This window comes from Lagenorhynchus albirostris, chromosome 15, assembly GCF_949774975.1.
Source record: "Lagenorhynchus albirostris chromosome 15, mLagAlb1.1, whole genome shotgun sequence".
Lineage (NCBI taxonomy): Eukaryota > Metazoa > Chordata > Mammalia > Artiodactyla > Delphinidae > Lagenorhynchus > Lagenorhynchus albirostris.
Genome location: NC_083109.1, coordinates 87,299,744 through 87,327,502, shown reverse-complemented (window position 1 = coordinate 87,327,502; position 27,759 = coordinate 87,299,744). Strand labels below are relative to the sequence as shown.

General features: G+C 53.7%; 1 protein-coding gene across 6 annotated transcripts in view; it reads right to left on the bottom strand.

The window, feature by feature from the left end:
- Positions 1–27,546, bottom strand: part of C15H7orf50 (chromosome 15 C7orf50 homolog) — a 97,091-nt gene extending 69,545 nt beyond the window's left edge. Inside the window, exons 1-3 of one of the 6 annotated variants that reach the window (XM_060123957.1) lie at positions 27,465–27,484; positions 24,701–24,826; positions 17,124–17,253 (exon numbers count right to left, since the gene is read on the bottom strand). Coding sequence is in view for 5 of the 6 variants with exons in the window: in XM_060123956.1 (XP_059979939.1) it covers positions 17,124–17,253; positions 19,027–19,091 (195 nt within the window). In the remaining variant the exon portion in view is untranslated. Of the gene's footprint in view, positions 1–17,123; positions 17,254–19,026; positions 19,134–24,700; positions 24,827–26,974; positions 27,031–27,464 lie in introns of those variants that run through there. The other 5 variants (XM_060123954.1, XM_060123955.1, XM_060123953.1 and 2 more) reach the window with 5 other exon arrangements.
- Positions 27,547–27,759: the final 213 nt, after the last annotated feature.

The following is a 27,759-nucleotide window of genomic DNA, read 5'->3' as shown; positions in this document are numbered from 1 at the left end:
CACCAGGGCAGCGGCCCAGGGGCGTCAGGACGGCGAGGCCAGAGGAGCCGGGTCCCTGGACGGCGCCAGGAACCAGCGCGCCAGCCCAGGCCGCTTGCCTCCGCGCTGTGAAATTCCCACCGTGTGCGGCACTGGATGCTGGGGTCTCCGCGTCGCGGCAGCTGGCCTGGGCCCTGGCGCGCGCCTGCCCGTAAGCCCCCGTCTGCGCCCGCCCTTGGCCCTTCCCGCGCGCTGAGCCCGCTGTGCCGGCACCGCCCCACCGCCGGCCATGGAGCCGCTACACCCGGACCCGGGTCCCTCCGCCACACACTCCAGCCCTGCCCCGTGCCAGGTGGGGCCTGGTTCCGGCCGTCCCGCGCCTCCGGGCCAGGCAGCTGCTGCGTGGAGGCGCCTGGCTTTGGTGGCCACCGTGCTAAGCCCTCAAGCACGGGCAGGGCTCTGTCAGGCCAGCAGAGGCTCGGGACGCAAAGACAGCATCATCGGGCCAAACCTGGCGTTGGTGGTGAGCAAGGACCTCAACCGCCGCTTTCCTTTGCCTTTTAAGACATCACCTCTGAGCACACACTCAGAGCTGACCCATACCTAGAGGCCAGGGCCTCCGGTACATGCAGGTGTGTCCTGACACCCGCACCTCCACAGCCGCGCTCAGGTGTGCATCTGGGCAAACGTCCGTCAGTGTATGTTCCTGGGGTCGGCCCACCTTAGACCAGCCATCCTCGGCCAGCAGAAGCCCCCCAGGGGCCATACGTTTACACCAGACGCCACTTCTGCCCCTCACAGCGGGAGACATGAGCGCTGTGCCTGGGAAAACCATCTTCAAAGCAGCAACTGTTTTCCCAGCTGTGAACACCCCATCCTGGGAAAGCTTTTCATTCCACTGCAAAAATACTTTTGAAAAGACTGAACAAATATTCGGCTTCATCTGTCCATTCTGGTATTTTAGACCCCAAACTGGAGAACTTTCTTGAGTACGTGGTCTGATGAACCAGTGACTAACATTCCTTGTAATCATGAGTGAACCTTCTAACGAAATAAGCTTCCTGAACTAAATGTGGTGTCAACTCACTTAACCGAGGACGATAAACCAAGTGGCTTCCTGTCAACGGCGGGAAGTGGAGGTGATCTCAGCAGAGACAGAACCCCAGGCCAGGGGGTCACAGTGACGTATAAGTTCAGGGAGTGACTGTGGCCCCCTCCCAACGCCAGGACACAGAAGACCCCCCAGCAGAGCCCCCCGGGAGACCAGGCTCCGGGCAGCCCTGCCATCGCCGCATGAGGGCCCTCCTCGCACAGAAGGGGGTGGTCCCAGCCCCGGCTTCCCTCGGGGACGAGGGGGGGCAACCCTGGGCTTCAAGGGATGCGGCAGAAGGATGGGGCTGCCTGACCCCAGGTCAGAGTGTGGTTCCGACCCCAAAATGGCCAAAGGACCACACAGCAGTGAGAGTTTAATCGTTACTCACGTCACAGACCGTCTGGACTAAAGAGGGGTGGGGAGGCCTGCAAGCCAGGCGGGAGGAAGGCCCCGGCTCAGTCAGTGGGCCGGCCCCGCTCTGTGCTCCTTCACGTTCCCTGTGTTTCCCACAGTGGGTGTGTTCTGCTTGTATAAGGTGGTTTTGAAAATTCAATTAAGGACGATGCTGGAAATGACGCTATAAACCGAGCCTGCACCAAGAGGCCCCTGTGGCAGGTGCGCTTCACAGAGGGACCTTCACAGAGGGGCCTTCACAGAGGGACCTTCACAGAGGGGCCTTCACAGAGGGACCTTCACAGAGGGGCCTTCACAGAGGGACCAGAGAGGGACCTTCACAGAGGGACCAGAGAGGGAGAGAGCGGGGCTTTCAGGGAGGAACTGGGGGGCAGGAGGGGGGAGCTTCCCTTTTTCAACTTTCCTTTATGATTTCGACGCTCTTTATTCAGGAAGTAGGCACAGCGGCGCAGGGCACGCAGCACGAAGTCCTCACTGGGATGAGGGGCTTTCATTCCCACAATCTTAGATGCCGGGGTAGTGGCCCGTGGGGACGTTACAGGACCTCCCGGACTCCAGGGCGCATGTGGGCACCAGCGGGAGACCTGGACCAGCCAGAACGAGGACCTGCCTCCTCGTCCCAGGTCTGCACTGGGGGAGGGGACAGCAGAGGCCATCTGTCCTGGCTGCCCATGGCCAGAGGGGAAGGCCGACAGACAGGCGGAGGCTGGAGGCCTCTGCTCACGTGGGAGGGAGCGTGGGCCAGGGCGCGCGGAGGGAGCGTGGGCCAGGGCGCGCGGAGGGAGCGTGGGCCAGGGCGCGCGGAGGGAGCGTGGGCCAGGGCGCGCGGAGGGAGCGTGGGCCAGGGCGTGGAGGGAGCGTGGGCCAGGCTGCGTGGAGGGAGAAGAGTCGGGAGGAGCGCAGTCCGAGTGGAAGGGCTTGGGGGGAAGCGGTCAGATCTAGGACGTCCTTTACCATAGAGAAGACAGTGCAAAAGCGGCCAGAGAACATGCTACCCGGGGGACAGGGACCCTGAGACCTAGCTGCTCGCTCAGACACGCGCCCCGTGAGCACCTCCAGGCAGCCCCCCATGCTGGTCTTTGGGCAGCTGGACCAAGTGAGAGACCGGTGGAGAGGAGCCAGACCACAGTGCACCCAGGCAGCAGAGAGAGGTCACTGGCGGGGACGAACAGGCCACGTTCTGACAGGGGGCGGGGGGGGCGTTCCTCCAGATCTTACAGAAAACGGAGCAGCTGGCGCTCCTGGGAGCCCCCCACCTTCCTACACTGACCAGGGAACCAAAGGGCCGGCACAGGCACCAACCTGGCGGCCGGCAGCGGGGCCCTGCAGCCTGGGAGTGGCCAAGGGGCTGTCTGTCTAGGGCAAAAGCCATAAAAATAACTTGGCTGGAAAAATATCTGAACCATTAGGACAGAGCTCTCAGCACAAGGGTTTTCTCAAATCTATACAGAAAAGGTGAACTTTGTGACAGAACTGGTAAAAACACACAGGCAGCTCACAAGAGAAAAACAAGTGACGGTTCACGGTAGCAATCAAAGAAACCGAAGTTACAACCACCACGAGTGACCTTTTTCTCTCTGTCACACTAGGAAACGTGAAAGACGTTATGACACCCAGATCTGGTGTGGGCACCCTCACGCACGGAGAAGACACTGTATCCACTGGAGGACACACCCCAGAGTATAAACCAGAGCTCTCTCGGGGTGGCAGGATGCATCTGTCTGGTTTCTTCTGTATGTTTCTATTTCTTTTTTCCATTTGGCCATGTATATATAACTCAGGAAAATAATAAACATTCCTTTTTTAAAAGTACATTTTGCTGAGCTATTTTCTGCTGACCACGAGGAAGCAAAGCTCACAAACACAGCCCTGGCTGACCAAGCGGCAATTAAAGCATTAGAAACCGACGTGTGGACAGCTGGACTTGGGGGCGGGGAGGGGACAAAGGCGATGGGTCTCCACGGCAGCAGGACGCTGAGCAGTTTCCAACTCTTCCCTAACGGTTCAGAGTCAACAAATGAGCCGACAAAACCCATTTGAGAGACAGAGGTACACAAGCTCGCAGCCAGCCTCCTAACAGAACATGGGCCCTGGGGCCGCAGCCGCGAGGAGCTCCTGGAAAAGGGGACAAGGACGTCACACAGCAGGGATGACAAGGGCCACATCGAGCACGGACGCAGCAGCACGGCGCCGCCAGCAGGCTGGGAAGGCTCTCCCGTACGGCCCACCCAGCAGCACCCAGAATTGATAAGGCCAACAGCGCACATATCACCAAACTCTGGAAAAAAGAGAGTTTAATTCTGCTCCTGCCAGTTCCCAGGACAACTCCAGCCGTCCTCATCAATGTGAGCGCCGCGATCAGAAAGACTGAAATATTAAAGCAGCGAGACACCAAACACCAGTGGAGATGCAGAGAAGCTGGATCCCTCGCACGACAGGGGCACGTACGGGGCGACCGCCCCGAAGGTGGGTAGCTGCCGAGCACCGACACAGCACGGACCACACGACCAGCCGTTATGCTCCCGGGCGACTTCCCCAGAGAGAGGAACACACGTTCATGGACGTTCACAGCACTTTGGTGGGAAAGCCAAGACGGGAAACCACCCGAGTGTCCTTCGCTGAACAGCGAAGGGCTGCAGAGCAGTGGCCCAGGAGCCAGTGGTGACAGCAGCTCTGTGTCACGACACCTGCGGTAAAACTGCGCAGAAACGCACGCGCGCCCGCAAAACTAATGGCATGTGAGCGAGCTCTGTGGGCGGCATCGATGTCCCTCCTGGCTGAAACACCATAGTCTGTTACCAATGGGGCAAACCGGGCACAGGGCACACGGGCCTCCCTATAGCTTCTGCAACTTGCTACGTAACCTACAGTTATTTCAAAAATAAATTCTCTTTAACAAAAGCGAGAGCCCCAGGCCCTCGACATGAACGCTGAGCCCCTCGGCCACCCGTCCAGGACCCTCCAGGCAGGCCTGGGGCTCAGCCCGGCGTTCAGAACGCGGCTCCTGTCACAGCGAGAAGAGTCCGCACCAACACCACCCGACGCCGCGATGCAGCGCTACGCTCCAGGGCACACGTGGTGGAGTAAGATCTGGAAGGACCACGGCAGCCCCCTGCCCACCGGGCGTCTCACCTCAGTGCTCCCCGGTGCCGTGGTCCTCCTGTCATCAGCCCTGTTGGGGCGGTGCCCGCGGCAACCTTCAAACGGCAGCCAAGAGCCCAGAGGCCCCCGACCTTCCCGGGGAGGCGGCAGGTCGGTGAAGCCACGGGCCCAGGGAAGGGCTTCCTGCCGTCGGAGACCAGGAGAGCCCGGAACTCGGGGCAGAAAGATCTAGTGCCTGAGCAACCTCGGCTGGGGAGGGGCTGCTCTGCAGCCGGGGAGCAGCTCAGACTCGGGGTGCCCGGGAGGGGGTGTCCTCCCGGCTGTGGGGGGTACTCCAGCCAGACCAGGGCCCCTCCACCGCCAATCTGGGGGCGTCAACGTCGTCCCCACGCCTGGCACCGCCAGCCTGCCCCTGGGGGCTCCTGCCCCGGAGGCAGCGCTTGGCTGCGACAGAGACCCCGGGCCGCCGAGCCCCAGATGCCCCCCAGGAGGGGCTCCCCAGATCCTGAGCTGACTTAGACTGACTCTGACGAGGGGGGAGAGGGGACGGCAACCAAAACCATCGACAGAAGTACAAAACCAACCATTTCTGGGAAGCGAAGAGCCGGCAGGAGGGGCGGCTTCTGGAGCCCAGGAACCACGGGCCGCCACGGGGCTGCTCCAGCCTGAGCGATTCGCAGGGCCGGGAGTTCGCCCTTGGGCTCAGGTGGCCTCCGGCCGCGGTGAGGGGCCGGAAGTGCAGCTCAGGGCCCCCGGGTGGAGGGTCAGAGGGCGGGACTGATCCACCTCATGCCTCCCGACCGGCTGCAAGCACCCAGCCCCCAGCTATGCCTCTGGCCAAGGGACCGGGGCTCCTGTGTCACCCCTGTGTCACTGTGCGCATGTGTAAGACATGTGTCTCACGCTGGGCTGCGGTCAGCGTTTCAGAGTGAATGATCTGGCGGAATCACATTGAAGTCTCTGGTTTCTTGAGAAATGCTCACCTTTTGAGATAAAAAAGATTCGAAAAGATGTATCTGACTTTATAAGCCGTAACTGGTTCTTTGGGGAGAGGTTTTTATTGAGGGGAGGGGTTGTGCGTTTTCCATCGCATTGGTAGCTTGAATCTTACCCCGTGCTCTCCAGGCGTGTGTGGGGACAGAAAAGCCTGCCACCATCCTCGCGGACACGTCCGACCTAAGGGCTACCGGTGGCCAGGCTCAGCTTCCCAAAGCCACCCACCCGCTGTCGGCTACTTAGTGCAAATCAGAGGCAACTGGCGAAAAACAGCCACTACTTCCGCGGTCGGAAGCCGCTCGCTGTCAGATTTTCTGTGTTGCGTGAGATTTTCCCACCCAAACAGGAACCAACGTGCTTGTAAACCCGACATTAAGCGACGTGGTAAGTTAACCACAGCTCCATCTAAAAACGAGTAGAATCTGACATACCTGCTATTTTTTGGCTTACAAGTATAGGCTGAAAAAGCCACTGCAAATCACTATCACTAGGAGGACACCCTGAAGCTCCCTAACCTCTACCCCACTCCCCACCTCACCTTATTCACCTGCCTTTAGAAAACTCTCAGCAGGTTATCAGAATTCGTTGAAAAAAAGATGTAATAATTAACACTCCCACAACCTATTACATTTATATTACATATAAATTAATGCAACATTAAATAAAATCTGTTTTTAGCAGCACAAAAATCCCAATTTTTAATATGTATTTGCTGAACACGTGTCCCAATTTGATCTCAGGGAGCTGCTGCTAAGTTTTATCGGTTAAAGAAAACTTAGGTTAAGGGTCAACATGGAGAATGTGAGAAAACGGAGAAGAAGAAAAATCAGAAGGTTGGCCAGGCCAAGAGGATCAATTCCAGAAAGGAACTGGGGCAGAGGGAATGTGCCGGAAGGTGGAGGAGCACAGCACGTGGCTGATTCAGGACTGACGGGAAGAAGGGGGGGGTACCGAGAACCCCAGGACATCTTCCACCCTGGATCACAACAGGCGTGCAGTCCTGCACAGACCCGCCTTCACCACAATGGTGCATTTTAATGGTATGTTACACAGAAAGCAGACAAACGAAGTCAACACCAGGTGTGCTATAGGGACACTGTCCAGGTCACGTACTCACTGAGAAACAAGTTAGATCTCTCCAGAGAAAACCATAAAACTTTCCTGAATGACATAAAAAAACAACCTCAATAAAGCATGAAAGATTTCTCAGGAAATCTGAAAGTGGATTGCAAAATTCAAACCAAAAAGAAAATATGACAAAGGCCCAGAACCCTGTCCCAAAAAACAATAAGTACTTAGTGTATTAGATATTAAAACGTATTTTTAAGAACTAAAGTATTAAACAGTGTGGCAAGGAGCAAGTTAAATTATGGTACAAGAAGATAACAGAATATTATACAACTTTTTAAGAGGATATAGGCTATTCCAACAAGAATTCTAAGACAATTCAATAAGAATAGTATTTTCAACAAATGGTGTTGGGACAACCGGACACCCGTATGCAAAAGAATGAAGCTGGACCCTTACTTCACACCATACACAAAAGTTAACTCAAAATGCATCAAAGACTAAAATGTAAGAGCTAAAACTATAAAACACAGAAGAAGGTACATCTTCTCCTATAAATCTCCACGATCCTGGATTTGGCAATGGTTTCTTAGATATATATGACACCAAAAGCACAGGCAACAAAAGAAAAAACAGATTAATTAGACTCATCGAAATTTAAAATGTCTGTGTTTCGAAGGACAAGAAAGTAAAAAGATGGGAATTCCCTGGGGGGTCCAGGGGTTAGGACTTGGCGATTTCACCGCCAGGGGCCTGGGTTCGATCCCTGGTCGGGGAACTAAGATCCCCCAAGACGTGCAGCCAAAAAAAAAAAAAAGAAACAACAACAAAAAAACAAAACAGAGAGAAAGTAAAAAGGCAACGGACAGAAGAAAATGTCTGCAACCCACATATCTGATAAAAGAATTGTACCTAGCAATCATAAAGAGCTCTTACAACTCAATAAATGAGACAGGTTTTTTTTTTTTTTTGCGATACGCGGGCCTCTCACTGTTGTGGCCTCTCCCGTTGCAGAGCACAGGCTTTGGACGCGCAGGCTCAGCGGCCATGGCTCACGGGCCCAGCCGCTCCGCGGCACGTGGGATCCTCCCGGACCAGGGCACGAACCCGTGTCCCCTGCATCGGCAGGCGGACTCTCAACCACTGAGCCACCAGGGAAGCCCCAAAATGTGACAATTTTTTAAATGGAGAAATGTCTATTCAAACCCTTTGCCCCAAGAAAATATACAAATGGCCAAGCAGCACATGAAAAGATGCCCAACGCTATTGACCACTGAGGAAATGCAAGTCAAAACCACAAGAAGACACCACTTCACACCCAGCAGGATGGTGAGAATCAGATAGAGAACAGTGCTGGCAAGGACGTGGAGAAAGTGGAATTCTTACACGAGGCTGGTAGTGGAACGAGACGTAAAACAGGGCAGATGCTGCAGAGAAGTCTGGTGGTTAGGAGTTAAGTACAGAAGTACCATACGGTCCAGCAATTTCACTCCTGGGTCCAGAGCCCAGGAATTGAAAACAGGTATTTAAACAACAATGGGCACATGAATGTTCCCAGAAGCACTGTTCACAGCAGCCACAGGTGGACACAGCCTGACCAGTAACGAAACAGAATGCAGCGTATTCACATAAAGGAATGTTATCCAGCCACGAAAATTCAAGAGTGAAGCTCTGACACACACGACCACATGGATGAACCTCGAAAACCTGATGCTAAGTGAGGGGACTCAGACACGATGTGTGACACAGGTCACATACTGTACGCTCCCTGTACAGGAATAGGTAACCCAGGGAGACAGAACGTGGGGGAACCGGGGCTGGGCGCAGGGTCGGGAGGGAGCGCCCCGCAAGTTCAGGGTCTCCCTCCAGGTGAGGACGATGTTGTGTGGCTAGACAGAGGGACGGTCACACAACACGTTCGTGTACTGAAGTGTTGCTGTAAAATGGTTAGCTTTATATCCGGCCTGTCAGCTCCCATCACAATCCTGGACGTTTAATTCAGTCACCACACCCTCCTGAGCTCCGCCTATGTTAGTGTTGCTGTGTCCGTCTCTGTGCACCAACAATCCCCATTTCAATTCTTAAATATATGCATTGAATATCCTGGCAACCAGCACTTTATAAAACAGAACTGCCCTAAAAAGGACGCGTGACTGTCTGCTTAGAAAAAGCCTCCACAGGGTCAGTCTGGATAAACAGACGGATGAGAGATTCAAAAGAAACTAAGACACTTCTGATCTTACAAATCAGCAGTAAAAAGACAAAGGACCCAGTTCAAAAATGGACAATGGGTCTGAACAGACGTTTCTCCAGAGAGAGATGACAGCCAATGAGCAGCTTAAAAGATGCCCAACATCAGTCACAAGGGAAACGCCAATCAAAGCCCAGGGACACGCCCCACGCCCAGCAGAGGGGCCATAGCCAAAATCAACCATGGACAGCAGGGCTTGGCAGAGAGGTGGGGAAAATGCGACACAAAAACTGTACTCCTGGAAATATAAATATGAAAATACATGTCTCATATAGAGAACAGACTTGAGGACACAGGGTGGAAAGGGGAAGCTGGGATGAAGTGAGAGAGTGGCACTGACATATGTACACTACCAAATGTAAAATAGCTAGCTAGTGGGAAGCAGCCGCATAGCACAGGGAGATCAGGTCGGTGCTCTGTGACCACCTAGAGGGGTGGGATAGGGAGGGTGGGAGGGAGGCTCAAGAGGGAGGAGATATGGGGATATATGTATACATATGGCTGATTCACTTTGTTATACAGCAGAAACTAACACACCATTGTAAAGCAGTTATACTCCAATAAAGATGTTAAAAAAAAAAGAAAGAAAATATACGTCTCACAAAAACATGTGTTCATAGCAGCATCACCCATAACATATAAAGTGAGAAAGAGGACGGGACAGAGAACATGCTACCATTTGTGTAAACACGTGCACAGACATGGCTGTGCACAAAAAAATGTCTGGAAAGAGACTAACACCCATAAAAGTGCGAGGAAACAGAAGAAACTGATGCAAGTCTGGCCTAGTGGGAGAATGTTTTGAATTTTGTATCATGTCCTGCATTACCTAATAAAAACATAAATATTGTTTTTAAAGCACTATAGAAAAAAACAAGAAAAGAAAAACAGATTAGTAGAACACAATGTAGACCCTAGAAAATTTGGAGGGTCGAACATGTTCTATCAAAAGGACAGAATATTCAGTAAATGATACGGGACAACTGAATCTTTCTTTAAGAAAAAAAATGTCAGATCCCTGCCTCACATAACACAAATTTCGATTCATTTAAAAAACTACAGGGCTTCCCTGGTGGCACAGTGGTTGAGAGTCTGCCTGCCAATGCAGGGGACAAGGGTTCGTGCCCCGGTCCGGGAAAATCCCACATGCCGCAGAGCGGCTGGGCCCGTGAGCCATGGCTGCTGGGCCTGCGCGTCCGGAGCCTGTGCTCCGCAATGGGAGAGGCCACAACAGTGAGAGGCCCGCGTACCGCAAAAAAAAAAAAAAAAACCTACAAAAAGTGGAGAAAAATGTAAGAAAACGTTTGTAACTGTGCAAGAGAGGGCTTTTTAAGGGAACAAAAACAGACACCACAAAGCAAAACTGACAGACACTCCCCTGCACTACTGAAAGCCCCACGGAAACATCAAATTCAGGAGACAAAAGACACATGGGGAGAAAGTCCATGTATTAGACACACAAAAAGTCCTTTTTTACAAAAGGTGATCAATTCAACAGAAAAAAAAGCGAAAGATGTGATGAGGAAATTCATAGAAGACAAATGATCACTAACTAATCAAAAAATGTCCATCTCACCAAGGATCAGGAAAATATAAATTAAGAACAGATTCTACTCTTCACCCACCAGATTGGTAAGAATAAAAGATGGAAGGTACCCAGTGCACGCTATAATGCCAGGACATGAATTCTGGGGCCCTGAGGCATCATGTATCAGATTTCAAATGCTGCGTCTCCAAGAGAAGCGTCACACAGGCAAACAGACCTAAGTGGGCCTCTCTCCAAGAAGACACACAGACGGCCGACAGGCACGTGAAAAGGTGCTCAACACCACTACTATTAGAGAAACGCAAATCAAAACCACAACGAGGTACCACCTCACACCGGTCAGAATGCCCATCATTAAAAAGTCTACAAACAATAAATGCTGGAGAGGGTGTGGAGAACAGGGAACCCTCCTACACTGTTGGTGGAAATGTAAATGGGTGCAGCCACTATGGAAAACAGTATGGAGGTTCCTCAAAAAACTAAAAATAGAGTTGCCCTATGATCCAGCAATCCCAGTCCTGGGCATATATCTGGAAAAACACTAATTCGAAAAGATACATGCACCCCTATGTTCACAGCAGCACTATTCACAATAGCCAAGACACGGAAACAACCTAAATGTCCATCGACAGATGAATGGATAAAAATGTGGTGCATATATACAGTGGAATACTACTCAGCCATAAAAAAGAATGAAATAATGCCATTTGCAGCAACATGAAGACCTAGAGATTATCATACTAAGTGAAGTAAGTCAGACAGAGAAAGACAAATACCATATGATATCACTTCTATGTGGAATCTGAAATATGACACAAATGTACTTATCTACAAAACAGAAACAGACTCACAGACATAGAGAACAGACTTGTGGTTGCCAAGGGGGAGGGGAGGTGGGGGAGGGATAGAGTGGGAGTTTGGGATGAGCAGATGCAAACTATTATAAATAGAATGGATAAACAACAAGGTCCTACTGTAGAGCACAGGGAACTATATTCAATATCCTGGGATAAACCAGCATGGAAAAGTATATGAAAAAGAATGTATATGTATAACTGAATCACTTTGCTATACAGCAGAAACTAATACAACATCGTAAATCAACTATACCTCAATAAAACTGAAAAATAAATAAATATATACAGTCTACTCTCTGTCAATTACACCTCAATCAAGCTGTTTTGAAAAACCACACACACAGTAAGACACAACTACACCCACAAGAGAGGCCGACAACACCAAGTGGTGGCAAACGTGCGCAGCACCGAGAACCCCCCACGTGGCTGGCAGGGTGCACAGTGGCGCAGCCTCCTTAGAGGACAGCTTAGCAGTTTTGTAAGGTAAACACACACTTCCATACGATCCCTCCCAGTCCTCGGAATCTACCCAAGAAAAATGAAAACAGAGGCCCTTGTACACAGCACACTCAAAACGGCCCCACACTGGCAACAACCCAAATGTCTAGACCAGGTGATGGAGAGAGCAGTGTAATGAGCCCAAAGGAAAGGGGGACACGGGAAGCGGGGCAGGAGGGGGCGGGCTAGCGGGCTGGCTCCCCCAGGCAGGAACAGGGCCTCGGGGCATCACAGAGCCTCTCTGGTCTCAGGGTCCCAGTCTCGGAACCCCTCTTAGCCCCGCAAGCCCACAGCTTACAGCTCCCACGGGCTGACCACCGAGCACTCAGTGCTCACAAAGTAGGAAAGGAAAACAGTGGAACAAGGGAATTTCTGCTAAAGGAAAACAAGTCAGGCTCCCAGGGGGCTGTCTGTAAAGAACACACCCCCTCTCCCGGCTAGTTTAACGACCAGGAGTCTGCCACCAGACCAGAAACGTTTCTTGAGGCAAAATACCATCGGTATGCAGTCATCTTGCTGAGCAAATTCTCAAGGCCATGAAGTTCACAACCTCGGCTGATGGTTTTGAAGCACTTGTGGGCTTAATGCCCATGTAACTCCTCTGATTTTTCCAGGTTGAAAAGGAAGGAGAAAAGATGCCCCATGTTGAGCTTTGCTTCCTTTCCACACGAAGGACACGGCGTGGCCTCCTACAGCCCAGTTGCCCCTGTCACGTGTCAGCAGGACCCACGAGGACACGAAAGACACACATGGCTGCGCTGGGCCCTCGGGAGCCCGGGGCTTGGGGGTGGCACACATCGTGTTCCAAAGGCACAAAGTGGCGCCCATTCCTCCAAAAGTACGCGTCACTCCCCACTCCAGAGGGTCACTCCAACCAACGGAGGGCCATCTGGTCAACACGTGCGAGCTCTTCCTCCCTGGACGTCAGCGCTTACAGCCAAGGGCGAGCCGGACGCACTCCCCACACGGTCTGGGCCAGGCGGCCGGGGAGGGCAGTGACACCTCAGCCCGTGTCCTTATACGACCACAGTCAGGAAACCCAAGCAAGGGCCTCTCCTCTCCACCAGCTGCCCAGGGACCATGCCCGTGATCCGGCCTCTGGGGCCAACTCCCCTGTGAAGCGGCAGCGCACCAACACCTCCGCCCCTAGCATCTCAGGGCTGCCAGAACCCAAGGTCAAAGTGCTTCTGTGAACGGAAGCGTGCTTTGCAGACATGAGAGGTTCTTCTTAGCGAGACCCGGAGCCAAGAGCTGAGCTAACCAGCCCCTGGCTCCCCCCACTCCCCCCCCCGCTCCACCCCCAGCTCCCCCCACTCCCCCCAGCTCCCCCACTCCCCCTACTCCCCCCAGCTCCCACACACACCCCCCAGCTCCCCACTCCCCCAGCTCCCCCCACACCCCCAGATCCCCCCACTCCCCCCAGCTCCCCACACACACCCCCAGCTCCCCCACTCCCCCCAGCTCCCCCCCACTCCCCCCAAGCTCCCTTCACACCCCCCAAGATCCCCCCACTCCGCCCCCCCCAATCTGCAGACAGCCTGAGTGTATTTACAGCAGCAGGAGGCAGCCAGCTCAGCCTAGGTGCCCGTCCAAGGCGGCAGTCACTGGCTCCAAGGGTGACCGCTGCTCTGGTGTGTCTCCCCACCCCACAGGACCGGCTCAGCATCTGGGGCGGTACCTCCCCAGGGAGGGCAGGGTGGGGGGGCTGAGGCCTGCAGACCCCTCACCACCACACAGCCGTGCTCGCTAGACCAGTCCGCCCGACCCTGTCAAGCCGGAGCCTCCTCTGGAAGGGGCCCAGGGACGTGAAGACAGAACCGGACCCCATCTGCCCAGCCCTAAGCCCAGCTCACGGGGAGGGTTAAGAAGCTACCAGACGGGCAGACATGGGCCAACTCCGAGAACCCTGTGCTCGAGCACCACCCTCGGAAGAGGGAAGACCCTCGAACCCCCCACCTCGCAAGCCCCTCCAGCAGGACAGGGAAGAGGACAGGCGCGGGGCAGGGCCTCCCGGGAGCAGCAGCCGGCACCACAGAACCAGCGCCGGGAGGACTTGTCCCCGCCTCGGCGGCACCACAGGCCACCCCTCCTCCACCGTCCCAGCCCACGCGCCTCGGGTCAACGGCAGGGGCAAGAGGTGGACGGGGGGCTCAGCCACACAGATGTCACACACTGTGGACAAGGGCACCAGGGCAGCGGGGACTGGACAGGACAGGAGAGGGATGGGGCCCCCCCCGCCGAGCCCCCCCACCCCCGTGGGGCTCCCAGTGCGTGAAGCATCCCCCCTGGGGGATCCTTCAGCCCTCCTGGCGCAGGCTCAGGGCCTGGGCTGTGGGAAGTGACTGCACAGGGACCTGAGGGTCCCTGGACGGGCATTTCCGGGAGGACAGCACCATGGCCCAAGAGGGGGCAGAGGCTCCTTGGGGCTCCTTGCGGGGGTTGGCGCAGGAGCTGGGGCGGGGACGGTGCAGTACTTTTCCATGGGCTCCCAGCGACGGGAACGCTCTCTCCAGGCTCTGGCCACCCACCCTCTGCAGACGGAAGGGTCCCTCCTTTAAAAAGGCCTAACACAGCAGCTCCTCAGCTTCCCACGAGAACCGAGAACCGGAGAGAGAGCGGGTGAAGAGGATTTTGATGAGCAGAGACCAGGATGTGGTCTCGAGGAAGCACAGTCTCCATTTCCTCAGGACACCAGCCCCGAGTCCAGCACTGACCGCGCAGGGACCCACCCGAGCTCCCCCAGCACCCCTGGGGGCCAAGGCGAAGCGGCAGAGCACAGACCCCATGGGGACCATGTGCACAAGTTACTAACCAACCAACCAGAAACCGAGGCAGCAAGAGACACTGGAAGGAAACATACCCAAATTCTTCTTCCTGCTTTTGTTTTCCAAATTTCTTTTAATCAACATGTACTCAAATAACAAAAAAAAAAAAATCACTTTTTAAAAAATTGCCTGAATTTAAGAATCATTACCCATCTCAGGCAGAACCTTTAAGCTCTGCCATTACTTATCATAAACCCACACAGTCTGGGGGGTCCTGCCAGTGACCAGTAGCCGGCAAGCAGAGACCACTCAGAAGGCTAGAGATTTATAACAAAATTACAGGTCACCAGGACTTGTCACTTGGAGTCACTTAGAGTTTGTTTTAAAGAAATTGGAGGAGTCTAGAAAAAGTAGGAAACTGTCCAGGAAAGGCCCAAGAAATTCACATGTACTGGAGGTTCTGCAGGGATTGGGGGCCAGACCACCGAATGGGAACTGGAATAGCTCTAAAAAAACAGTTTCCCTCTAGGGTCTAGAAACCAAAAAGGCCTGACAAAACTGGGGCTCCAGTGGCACAGAAGGCGAGGACGACGAGAAGGGGCCCAGGGGACATGGGACTGGCTACGAGCCCGGGTGAGAGCAGGACGTGGGGGCCAGCGATGCGGCCCGGCTGGCTGACCTGGGTCCTGTAAGCGCGGGCCTTCTGTGCAGGGAGAGGCGCCCGGGCTCGGGTGGCGCCAGACCTGCGGTTCTCAGCCGGAGAGAAGGCAGAGAAAGGGGCACCCAGGACGGGCCTGAGTGCTGGCCTGGCTTCCTCCCCGACACCCAGAGGTGGCAGCTGGGAGACGACCCCGGACCCAGTGGAGCCGCTCTCTGTCGGCACAGGCCCTGCACCTGCCCGCCCACCACAGAGGAAAAGTGCCGTCACGCGTCCCCCTGGCACAGAACTGCCCAGCCAGCCGGTGTCCTGGGGGTCGGACCAGCAGTCCTGCACGGAGCCCGCAGCACAGTGGCCTGGGATCCACCCCAGGGCCCGGCTGGGCCTGCAGTCGAGGAGGTGCTGGCCAACGGGCAGGCCCTCCTGCCCCAGCCCCTCTGCTATATGAAGGGGGTACATGCGCCCCGAGTCTCAGCAGCGTGCACGGCCCAGGCTTGAAACAAAGGCAGAGCTGGAAACACTAGGGCATAGGAGTGACCAAACCGGGACTTCCCTGATGGTGCAGTGGTTAAGAATCCACCTGCCAGTGCAGGGGACATGGGTTCGAGCCCTGGTCTGGGAAGATCCCACATGCTGAGGAGCCACTAAGCCCGTGAGCCACAGCTACTGAGCCTGTGAGCCACAGCTACTGAAGCCCGTGAACCTAGAGCCCATGAGCCACAACTACTGAAGCCCACGCACCTACAGCCCGTGAGCCACAACTACTGAAGCCCGTGCACCTAGAGCCCGTGAGCCACAACTACTGAAACCCGCGCGCCTAGAGCCCGTGAGCCACAACTACTGAAGCCCACGTGCCTAGAGCCCGTGCTCCATAGCAAGAGAAGCCACCGACCGCCATGAGAAGCCCGCGCACCACAACAGAGCAGCCCCCGCTCGCCGCAACTAGAGAAAGCCCGCGTGCAGCAACAGAGACCAAACGCAGCCAAAAAACAAAAAAAGAGAGATGAAACCCACCAGCCACACACCACCCATCCTGTCAGGGGATTTCCATCGCTTCCTTTCAGAAAGACCCAAACGAGGACCTGATCTAGTCGCCGATTAATGGTAGATACTCACAGGCAAGTCTGACAAGGGCCCCAAGTCACTCGACAAGCTATGCGGCGCGGCTCCGACGACACTTCCCTCCCCGTGGACCAAGGATGAGCACAGGGTCACCGGGCGCTCACGTGGGATGTGGGCTCGAGGCCACACCAGGCAAGCCTCATGCACGGTCGGCACCTTCACCCACCGCTCAGGGCCCAGCAAAGCCGCCCCTCGTGACATGAGTCGCCCACCAACTTTTACTTCATGTTGAATAACTTGTCAAGATTTGTAACATCTTATGCCGTTTTGATCAACTACACACTAGGAATTGCAGAGTCAGCTCAATACAGAAGAAAAACATGAACACTCAGAACCTGAGAGGTAACAGCAAACAAATTCAAACGTAGACACGTGTTTCTGTGGTGGAGCCTGACCACTTTTAGCTGTGATCTCGTAAATACAGACCCCAGGCCACGGCCCATGCAGCGCCATGTGAAGGGCCCTCCCTTGTCTGACAGGCTCAAAGGCCCGGCTGCGGCCAGGCCAACAGAGGCCTCCACCGGGCCACCATGCCATCGAAACCCTGTCACACCTGGGACACCAACAGCAACCTGAGGTCTGGTAGCTGAAGAATGGCCGTTGTGCGGTTCCAACCTACAGTTTACTGCAAGTCTTATTTGCCCTACAACTGCCTCTAAAAGGCACTGGGCATGTCCATGGGGGCCTGTCCACCCCCTGACGCCTGCCACGTGACCACTGAGTCCCCCTCCAGGTCCAGAAACAAGGCGAGGCCAGCGCGCCCACGTCACCTACCTCGGCTGGGGCCCCCTCAGTGCCCGGCGGGGCCGCAGGTGCCAGAGGCATCTCTCTTGCTACCGCCTTCTTCAGTTTTTTGTTCTTTTTCTTTGTCACTTGGCTATCTTTTCTCTTCTGTTTTGCCATCCTGCAACAGAGAAAGTCAACTATAAAGACACAGGAAATAAAAATTCTCAATTAACAGAGAGGGGAGGGCATTATAAAAGATACAAAGCTATTTCAGAAAGTGTGGGAAACATACAGTCACTGTTACAAATTCCAGCTCTCGTTTCATCACCTGTGGACAACTTAACCATTGTGGTGGATTTCCTGTCTTTCTTCTGAGTGTTTTATTTAACACAGCTGCCATCACACACAGATTATATACTCTGTTTCTAACTCAACATGAACATAAGCTTTTAAGAGTAAAAGAAGGGACTTCCATAGCGGTCCAGTGGTTGGGACTCCACGCTTCCACTGCAGGGGGTACGGGTTTGATCCCTGGTCGGGGAACTAAGACCCTGCATGCCACGCAGTGCAGGCCCCCTCACCAAAAAAAAGAGGAAAAGAAATAGCATTTTTAGTGACAGTATCCAAATTTTCCAAAAGTGAAAACTGCGAGCATTTGTCTATTCCCTAATTGATGACTATCTGGGATTATTTTCATTTTCTACTATTATGGAGTAACTCACTTCCCCATCAACTAGGGATGCTGCAGCCCCACACGGGCTGGCAGTGACCACCATGCAGTCACTAGGCCCTCGGTCACCTGTGGCTGGAGGTGGCCATGATGAGTCTGGGGTGGCCTCCTTGGACGGTGGAAGCAGCCCCAACCGGGGCCGCATTGAAGGAGTGACACAGGTCCAGGAGGCTCTGATTATATCTCCCTCCTCAAGCACAGCAGTATCTAGAACTCCACGCACAAGGACAGAAGAACGCCCGTGAACATGAACTGCAAACCCAGCTTCCCCTGTGGGGCCGGATGATGGGAGCCAAGGGAAACGGTCACGGCACCAGAAACTAGGCAGGGGTCGGGGGAGAGGCCTCCACCCGAGGGTCACTGGCTGCGGGGACCTCCGAGGGGCGTCATGAGGGCTGGGGATGGGGGGAGGCCGCCCGCAGGGCCCCAGGCCCACCCCGAGGGGGACGTGGGAACTGACCGGATCCTCCCCACCCCGCCCCTTTGGATGGAGCCCAAAAGGAGCTGAAAACACAGGAAAGTTTCGGAGTCCCAGCAGCTACAGCGTGAGCACCCCGAGGTGCAGGGTAGAAGGCGCTTTGGCACAGAGGCCATGGCCAGCTCGTACAAGCCACACACACACACACACACACACACATACGCGCGCGCACGCGCTTCTCGTCACACGTCAATCAAGCTGGGGGTGAGTAAGTCAGCATAAACCTGGAAAAGGAATATCACTCAATAACTGAGATCAATGAGGCAGCGCTACATGTACAGGATGGAACAGAACACGACGAGCAGTATCACACTTTTGTGTTTGTTTAAGAAAATAACAACAGAGAAAGTTATGCACGTACTTACAGGCAAATGTCTGAAGGACATAAGCCAAAGCTCTCCTTTTCTGTCTCGGGACGGGACTGCGAGGGACTCCCCCACACCCACAGCTCAGTCTCATTTTTTTAATACTAGTCCTTTAAAACTCTATCTACAAGGGCTGCTAGTATCAGCTTTTATTCTAACAAGTTACAAGAATGTATTTTGTTTTATTTATCCTAAAGTCACTCCACTGGCTTCATCTGCATGTATGTGTACTGTATGTATTATACAGACACAAGCATGTAACATGTATGTTACACGCACCCACAACATTCACGCTCATGTCGCTATAATACAGGTGTTTTCACTTCGGACACGCTGTCCCAGGCTGTCTGCATGGGAACGGACACACAAACCCAGTACCTTCTTCCTCTGACACCAGAATTCATTGTGGACTCCATCCACAAATGCTCGAAAATGCAGCTCATTCACTCCACAAGTGTTTATCGAGAGCCAGTTCCGTGCCAGGCACTGCTGCACGCTGGACACAGAGCAAACAGCAAGGGAAGGAAGAGCCTTCATCTCGGGAAGCCTCCTTCTGGCGTGAGATCCAGACCTATTTAAGTGAACGAGCCAGCGCTTTCACACAGAGATAAACACTGCCGAGAAAGGAGAACCGGGTTGAGTGAGCAGGCGCCCCCGAGGCTGGCAGCCACGGGAGCGGCAGCTCAGGGGCCTCTGAGGGGCCAGAGGCAGACAGAGGAGGCAGCGTGTGAAGAGCTGGAGGAGGCCCCGGGCCAGGTAGCGTCCCGAGGAGCAAGGTCCGCAGGTGGAGGAGGGGCGTCCGGAGCAGAGCTGCCTGCCCTCAGGTCTCTCACCCAGGCATCAGTCTCACTGAACCACTTACTGAGACCTTAACTTCCCCCAAAGCAAAACTTTCCACAGGGACAGACGGACAAATGACATCAACATGGGGGGGAGGGGAAGCGCGCTCAAGTCACCAGCAGCCCCACCCCACAGGCCCCTGCACTTCGTCACTTGTCGGTCACCGTCTCCACCGCAGAGTGCTGGCCACGTGCAGGAGCGGCTCCAGGCTGGACCACGCGGTCCAGAGTGCCCACCCACATGCAGCTCACATTCTGATGGGGGAGACAAACATGTCAGAAAACGAGAATGATGCTAGGCAAAAAAAAAAAGGAATGAAGGAAAGGGCTATGGGAAACGGTGATTATGAAAAGGGTGATCATAGCGGAAAGGGCCCAGAACCCAGATTTGAGTTCTAAATACCACTCTCTATAAAAAAGAGCCAGACTGCCTTAAGATTCCCGTCTGGAGCAAGGAACGTGTAAGGTGAACCAGCGTATCAAGCTGCACCACAAACCAAGCCAGGCAATCACAGGGCCACGGCGGAAAGGACACGGAGCCAGGGTGAAGGGCCCCTCTGCCCCCTTTGGGGCCATGACTGATTACAGCACACCGAAGGAATATCACTACTGTGCAATCAGAAAACTGCCAGGCGCCCAAGGTCTTTAATTAAGCCTTATCTTAAGAAAGTATCCCAAGCCAGAGGCTGCAAGCTTCAATTAGCAGTGTAATAAGAAATCTTGAAAGAATTAGACTGTTGACACAGGGTTCTGAAAAGACAAAGGGCTCTGCCAGCCAATTACCTTGTTGGAGAGTAAGAAAAGTTTAGCAAATATTTACACACCGGTTACCATAAAAGTTAAATCTACATTCATTCTGAGAGTTATCGTTAAAAAGTTTAATCAGGGGGCTTCCCTGGTGGCGCAGTACTTAAGAGTCCACCCGCCAATGCAGGGGACATGGGTTCGAGCCCTGGTCTGGGAAAATCCCACATGCCGCGGAGCAACTAAGCCCATGCACCACAACTACTGAGCCTGCGCTCTAGAACCGCGAGCCACAACTACTGAGCCCATGTGCCACAACTGCTGAAGCCTGCGCAACTAGAGCCCGTGCTCCACAGCAAGAGAAGCCACCGCAGTGAGAAGCCCATGCACCACAACGAAGAGTAGCCCCCGCTCGCTGCAACTAGAGAAAGCCCACGCGCAGCAACGAAGACCCAACGCAGCCATAAATAAATAAATAAATAAATAAAGTTTAATCACTAAGTCTATTTGCTAAAAAGGGGGAGAAACTTTTCCATATTATAAAAAGCTTTTGGGCTTCCCTGGTGGCGCAGTGGTTGACAGTCCGCCTGCTGATGCAGGGGACACGGGTTCGTGCCCTGGTCCGGGAAGATCCCACATGCCGCGGAACGGCTGGGCCCGTGAGCCACGGCCGCTGAGCCTGTGCATCTGGAGCCTGTACCCTGCAACGGGAGAGGCCACAACAGTGAGAGGCCCACATACTTAAAAAAAAAAAAAAAAAAAAAAGCTTTCTTTTTTAGTCCCAAGAGACAGTGATTCATACCTTTGAGACAAGGAGTGTTTGTTGTAGGAAAGACATTTCCTTACATTTACGGTCAGCTGGTCTTCAACAAGGGGGCCACAACAATTCAATGGGGAAGAACAGTCTTTTTAACAGGTGGTGCTAGGACAGTTGGATATTCACATGCAGAAGAATGAAACTGGACCCCCTACCTCACACTACACAGAAGAATTATTCAAAATGGAGCAAAAACCTAAATGTAGAGCTAAAGCTATAAAACTCTTAGAAAACATAGGAGTAAATCTTTATGACCTTGGATTAGGCAACAGTTTCTTCATTACGACACCAGAAACATAAGGAGAAGAAAAAAAGATAAATTGGATTTATGAAAATTGAAAATTTTGTGCTATAAGTGATGCCAGCAAGAAAGTAAAAAGACAATCAACAGGAGTGGAGAAAATGTTTGCAAGTCGTATCTGACATGAGACTTGTATCTAGAATGTATGAGGAACCCATAACTCAACAAAAAAGGCCAACAACTCACTTTAAAAATGGACAGGGACTTCCCTGGTGGCCCAGTGGCAAAAAATCTGCCTTACGACACAGGAGACGTGGGTTCAAGCCCTGGTCAGGGAACTAAGATCCCACATGCTGTGGGGCAACTAAGCCCGCGTGCCACAACTACTGAGCTCCCGTGCCCCAACTAGAGAGCCTGCGTGCCGCAAAGTACAGAGCCCATGCGCTCTGGAACCCGCGTGCCACAGCTACAGAGCCCACGCGCCCTAGAGCCTGCGCGCCACAACTAGAGAGAGAAAATCCGCATGCCACAACTAGAGAGAAGCCAGAGCACCACAACTAGAGAGAAGCCCATGCACCGCAGTGAAGAGCCCACATACTGCAAGAAAAGATCCCGCATGCCTCAAGGAAGATCCCGTGTGCCAGGACTAAAGACCCGACACAGCCAAAAATAAATAAATAAAAACAAATAAATCTTTAAAAATAAATTAAAAATTTACAAAAAATGGACAAAGGACTTGAACAGACAATTCCGCAAAGAAGAGATACAAATGGCCAGGAAGCCATGAAGGAGCTCAACATTGGTCCTCATTAGGGAAACGCAAGTCAAATGACACACTTCACACACACGAGAATGGCTGAAATCAGACACATAATAGGGAACGTTGGTGAAAATGTGGAGGAATTGGAGCGCTCATCACTGCGGGTGGGACAGAATACGGTGCGGCCACTTTGCAGAACAGTCTGGCAGTTCCTCAAAAGGTCAAACAGTTGGGACTTCCCTGGTGGCGCCGTGGATAACATTCCACGCTCCCAATGCAGGGGGCCTGGGTTCAATCCCCGGTCAGAGAACTAGATCCCACGTGCATGATGCAACTAAGAGTTTGCATGCCACAACTAAGGAGCCCACCTGCCACAACTAAGACCCAGCACAACCAAATAAATAAATAAATATCTTTTTAAAAAAGAAGTCAAACAGTTATGTGACGCAGTACTACCTACAGATGTAAATAATCAGTGAAATGAACAGATCCACATAAACTCTGAACTTGGTTGTTCTCAGCAGTGTAAGTCATAACACCCATAAGGGGGAAACAATCTAAATGTCTATCAACTGATGAACAACTGAATTCTATCCACACAACAGATTATTCAGCCAAAAAGGAAGGAAGCACTGACACCTGCTACAACATGGATGAACCGTTTTGAAAACACACTAAGGGAGAGAAGCCAGTCACAAAATATTACAGACTGTATAATTTCATTTATATGAAATGTTCAGAATAAGCAAATTACAGAGGCAGAAGCAGATTAGTGTTTGCTTAGGGCTGGGCAAGGGGAGGAGTGGCAGTGACTGGTTGGTACCAGGTTTCTTCTGGGAAAAGAAACATGTTCTAAAATTAGCTTGTGGTAATGGTTGCACACCCTGTGAATATACTTTTAAAAAACCCCTCTAGGGCTTCATTAGTGGCACAGTGGTTGAGAGTCCGCCTGCCGATGTAGGGGACGCGGGTTCGTGCCCCGGTCCGGGAAGATCCCACATGCCGTGGAGCGGCTGGGCCCGTGAGCCATGGCCGCTGAGCCTGCGCGTCCAGAGCCTGTGCTCCACAACGGGAGAGGCCACAACAGTGAGAGGCCCGCGTACCGCTAAAAAAAAAAAAACAAAAAACAAAAAAAACCCTCTAATCCCAAATTATTTGCTGTAAATTAACACACATAATGCCCCAATACTGTTTGTAAAAATAAACAGCGAAAAATACAGTTTCCTACCACCACCACTTCAGCGAATGTACATACGCCGTCAAAGGCGTTCCTTGCGTCCCCCGGCCTGTTGGGACCTCGCCGTCCTCACTCTGTCCACTCGCCGTCATGGGTGGCCTGGCGTTGCTGTGTCACAGCATCGAGACCTTTATTGTGTTTTCTTTCCTTACCGGCCTTTCTGCAAAAATCCCAGTGACTCAGGTTAACTTCTATGAGCAACACCAACTTAAGATTTCCCTGTACCTGGTGGTCAGGAGGACCTGGGGGGCAGGAATTAGAGCTGGTCGGCATCATAACCATCACTAAAACTGGCCTTGACTGAGAGCTTCCCGTGTGCCAGGCCCTGTTCCTGGTGCTTTCCACGTGTTAGCTCGTGTACTTCTTGTGACTGACGAGGCGGGCACACAGGTGAGGTCACGGAGGCACACGTCTCAGGGGAAATCAACAGATTGGGCCTAAAATTGGTAAATCCAAAAAAGTCACCCAATTTCCCTATTATTCAGAAATATGGAAGTAATTCCAGTAGAAACAGTGGAAAGATGAAACTGTGCTCGCCTCTGAGGAGCAGTCTGCCTGCTGGTTTGTGGTAAGTTCCAGGACCACTGAGTTTCTTAGCCACATGCACACATCACTTAGTTAATTTGACAGATCAAATGTCTTTTACAAAGATTTTTAAAAATTACATTATTCAGCGTTAGCCAGAGGATGATGAAAAGGACATGATCATGCCCTGCTGATGGAGAATAAATCGGTACAGCCGTTCTCAAGGTAATTTGATAACATTTAATCAAGTGCTTTGGCCCAGTGGTTCCATGTCAAGGAACTTACCCTAATGAAATAATCACAGACAGAGATTTATGTAAGGATGATAATGACATGATATAAAGGATGATACTACCTCTAATATTAAAAAGTGGAAAACACTGTAATTGTCCAGCAGCAGGCCGAGGAACGGCTGACTCCTTCGTGCCGGGGGACGGGCCCATACACCCATCAACAACTGTGATCTCAACTGTTCCATCACTCGAGTGGGCGCTCACGACACAACGTAAAGTGGAAGGATGGACTATAAACCTGTGTACGTGCAACACGACCCTCGTCTTTAAGAACAATTATATGCAGATATGCACAAAGGAGAAAACTAGAAGGTAATACATTAAACATCAACATTTTAGGGGGTAGAATTATAAGTATTCTTTTTTTCCTTTATACTTTCCAGCAATTTCTACAATAAAAGAATAGACATTTGGGGGAATTCCTTGGTGGTCCAGTGGTTAGGACTCCACGCTCTTACTGCCAAGAGCGCAGGTTCAATCCCTGGTCAGGGAACTAAGATCCCGCAAGCCATGTGGCACAGCCAAAAAAAAGAAAGAAAGAAAAGCCATTTTAAGATGTGAGCTCAGAAGTGTTCAGTGAAGCAAAATAAGCTCACCAGCAGAAAGGTGCTAACCCAGGTCAGACCGACAGGAGGAAGACAGCAAAGCGCCAGGCTGGGCTGGAGTCACTGATCAGGACAAGTGAGCACCCACAGGCTGAGGCTGCCCGGGCTCCACAGGACCTAAAACAGAAATCAGCCTCAGGGAAAACATCTTTTTTAAAATCTGAAAGTATCACTCGTAGCCCCTAACATCCCCTCTCACCCGGTGCATCTAAGTCACCTCTGATGTGAGCCGGCAGGTCCAGGGAAGGCCCCCTGAAGGAATCCACAGGAATCAGTGCCTGGAGCCCCAGCTCAGACGCCCAGGACACGGCCATGCTCCTGTCCACCCTGACCCAGGACTATTCAAAGTTCCCACTCGGATGAACGGTCTCCAGCTTCTGCTCTTCTGCTACCTGACCCCACACCCTCCCTCCTGTGGCCTAAACCCCGTAACACCAAGCATCCCACCCACTGAGCCCACCTCCCATCTTGCCAGCTGGCCCCCCTCGGTGCCCTGGGGCTCAGCGATCCTCCAGCCTCACCAGGACCCACAGTCCACTGACCCTACACGTTTCAATGCCCCTCACCTCTCATGTTCCCGTTCCCACAACTTCATTTCCACGGCCCATCATTACAATCGTGCCTTTACAAACACTCTCAGCCCCTCGCCTGGCAAAGCCCCAACTCTAGCTCTGGTTCCGGCCTGGCCGGGAAGTCCCCGGGGCCATGCGGTTGGTCTCACTGTACATGGCACAGCCCCAGCCTCGAGGGGTGCCCAGCAAGCCCCGCGGCCCGACTCCGGCCACTCGCCCAGACGACCAGCTCTTCCTCTTGCCTCTCAAGCTCTCCGACCTCCAACACATCCTCGCCTCCTCCGTTCATTCCTGATCACTGAGCTTCCAGAAGCTCCCCTCAGACCCTCCCACTGTGCCCTCGTGCGACAGTGCAGAACCGTGCCTGCTCCGCGCAGGGCTGAGCCTCTGCCGCGCTCTGGTCCCAGGGGCACGCATGGCTCTAAGCAATTCCCATTCCCCATCAGCTGTCCTTCTACAGAGTCAGCTGCAAGGTCCCACAACTAAAAACCCTGATTCCACGTGCTCGCCACCCCGTTTCTGGTGCTTTCTGCAGGAAAACCCTCAGGAGCTGTCCACTGGTACGGTCCCTACCTCCTTTCCAGCCACTCTCCCATTAGGCTGCCATCTGACTTGGCCAGATGGTTCTTACTGAAACCACCAACGACCACCAAGGACACCCGTCTGCTAACGACAGACTCTCTGATCACAGCCTGGTCGGGGCCCCTCTAAGCCCTCCTTCAACAGGCCTCAACCTGGGCCTGTACAGACTTGAAAAGTTTCTAGCAGCTCAAGGCCACATCTTTACAGTGACTCTAGCCCCCCTAAAAAGCTCCTGCCTGAGAAAACTCAAGGCTACCAAGAGGATCCAGCCAACACCTGAAGACACAGCCCCATCCTCAGCCCCACCCCTGTGGGAGGGCAGGAGCCTAACTTCCCGAAGCACCGCCCCCCCAGGTCAGCAAGCCCCGAAGGGTTTCACACCACCGACCCCCTTCTGCTCACTGTAATTATCCAGTTCCCAACTTTACAGAGTGCCACCCCCGCCCCCCTCCACTCCCTCACCCTCCCTTTAAAACGCCCTCTCCCCTGCACAAGTCCAAGGCCCCTGCTGCAGTAGTTACCCCGGATTAAAATGCGACCTCACCACTTACACCACCTCCAGTCCGGCTCTGCTCATCTCTGTTCATCACTGACTGGACATAACTGACCTCCCAGCAGCATCTGCCACAGCTGGTCCCTCCTCTTGACTCTGCCCTTTCCGCTCCACTTCCCAGACACACCACGCTCTCCCGCTTTCCTCCCACCTCTTCACCTCCCCGCCCCCTGGACACAGAAGGGCCCTGAGCTCGGCACTCCCCCGAGATCTCACCTAGTCGTGTGGCTTTAAACACCAACCATAGGCTGATGACGTCCCCATTTCTCCCTGAACTGCACAACTACACTGTCAACTCATGTGTATCACCTACACACACATCGTCTCAAACTAAAACGTGTCAAGTCCACACTCCCCATCACCCTCCACAAACCTGATCTTCCTGCAGGGTCTGTCCCCTCAATAAAAGACCAGCTGGTGAAATGCGTATTTCAGCTCAAGTTAAAAACCGTAGTGTCACCCACAACTCCTCTTTCTCAAACACCCGTCCATCCCACAGTAAACCCCGGTGGCCCCACCCCCAAAGTACATCCAGACGTGGATCTTCACTGCCCCTACCGCGAGCATCCTGGTCCAACCACGTCTCCCACCTGGATCATTCGAAAGTCTCCAACTGGTCTCTGGCCTCCGCCCCGCCCCTAGCCCCTCCAGGCCATTTTCCGACTCAGCATCCTGAAGGGCTTGTGAAATACCTAAACCAGGTTAGGTCCCACCAGTTCTGGGACCCTCCCCCAGGGCTCTCCTCCCCTCCCCCGGTCGGAGCCCCGCCCCGCTTCACTTCTCTCCGCCATGCTCAGCAACGTCTCCTTTCCTCATCAGGACCACTCCCCCCAACCCCAGGCGAGCTCACTGGCTCGGGGCTGCCGGTCGCGCGGACACGCGGGAGGCACCCATGGGGCTGTGGGGAGGTCCGGCGCGGCCGGCGCTCGGGGCCCTGCGTCCTCCTCAGGCCGCCGACGGGAGGACAGCCAAGCCCCCCGCGCGCCCCCGGTTGCCCGGCAGGCCTCGTACCCAAGCAGGACACCCCAGACCCGCCGCCCTCGCCCACCTGCGCGTGGCTGCCGACGCCGACTTCCGGCAGACGCAGCGCCCAGGTAACGCGGTCCCGCCCACCGGAGCGGCACCGCCTATTGGCCGGGGCCCGCCTCCGTCTCCCCGCCGACCAATGGCGAACGGCAGCCACGAGAGGGGTGAGGCGGGGCCGGGCGCGGGCCTGTGGCGTCATCGCTGGGTGCCGCTGGGCGCCGGGAGCCGCCGGTTGCCAGGCAACCCTCTGGTCGCGGGCTAAGCGGGTTTTTCCCCAAGGTTCCCGGGACTCAAAGCGGACGACGCCTGTCCGTCCA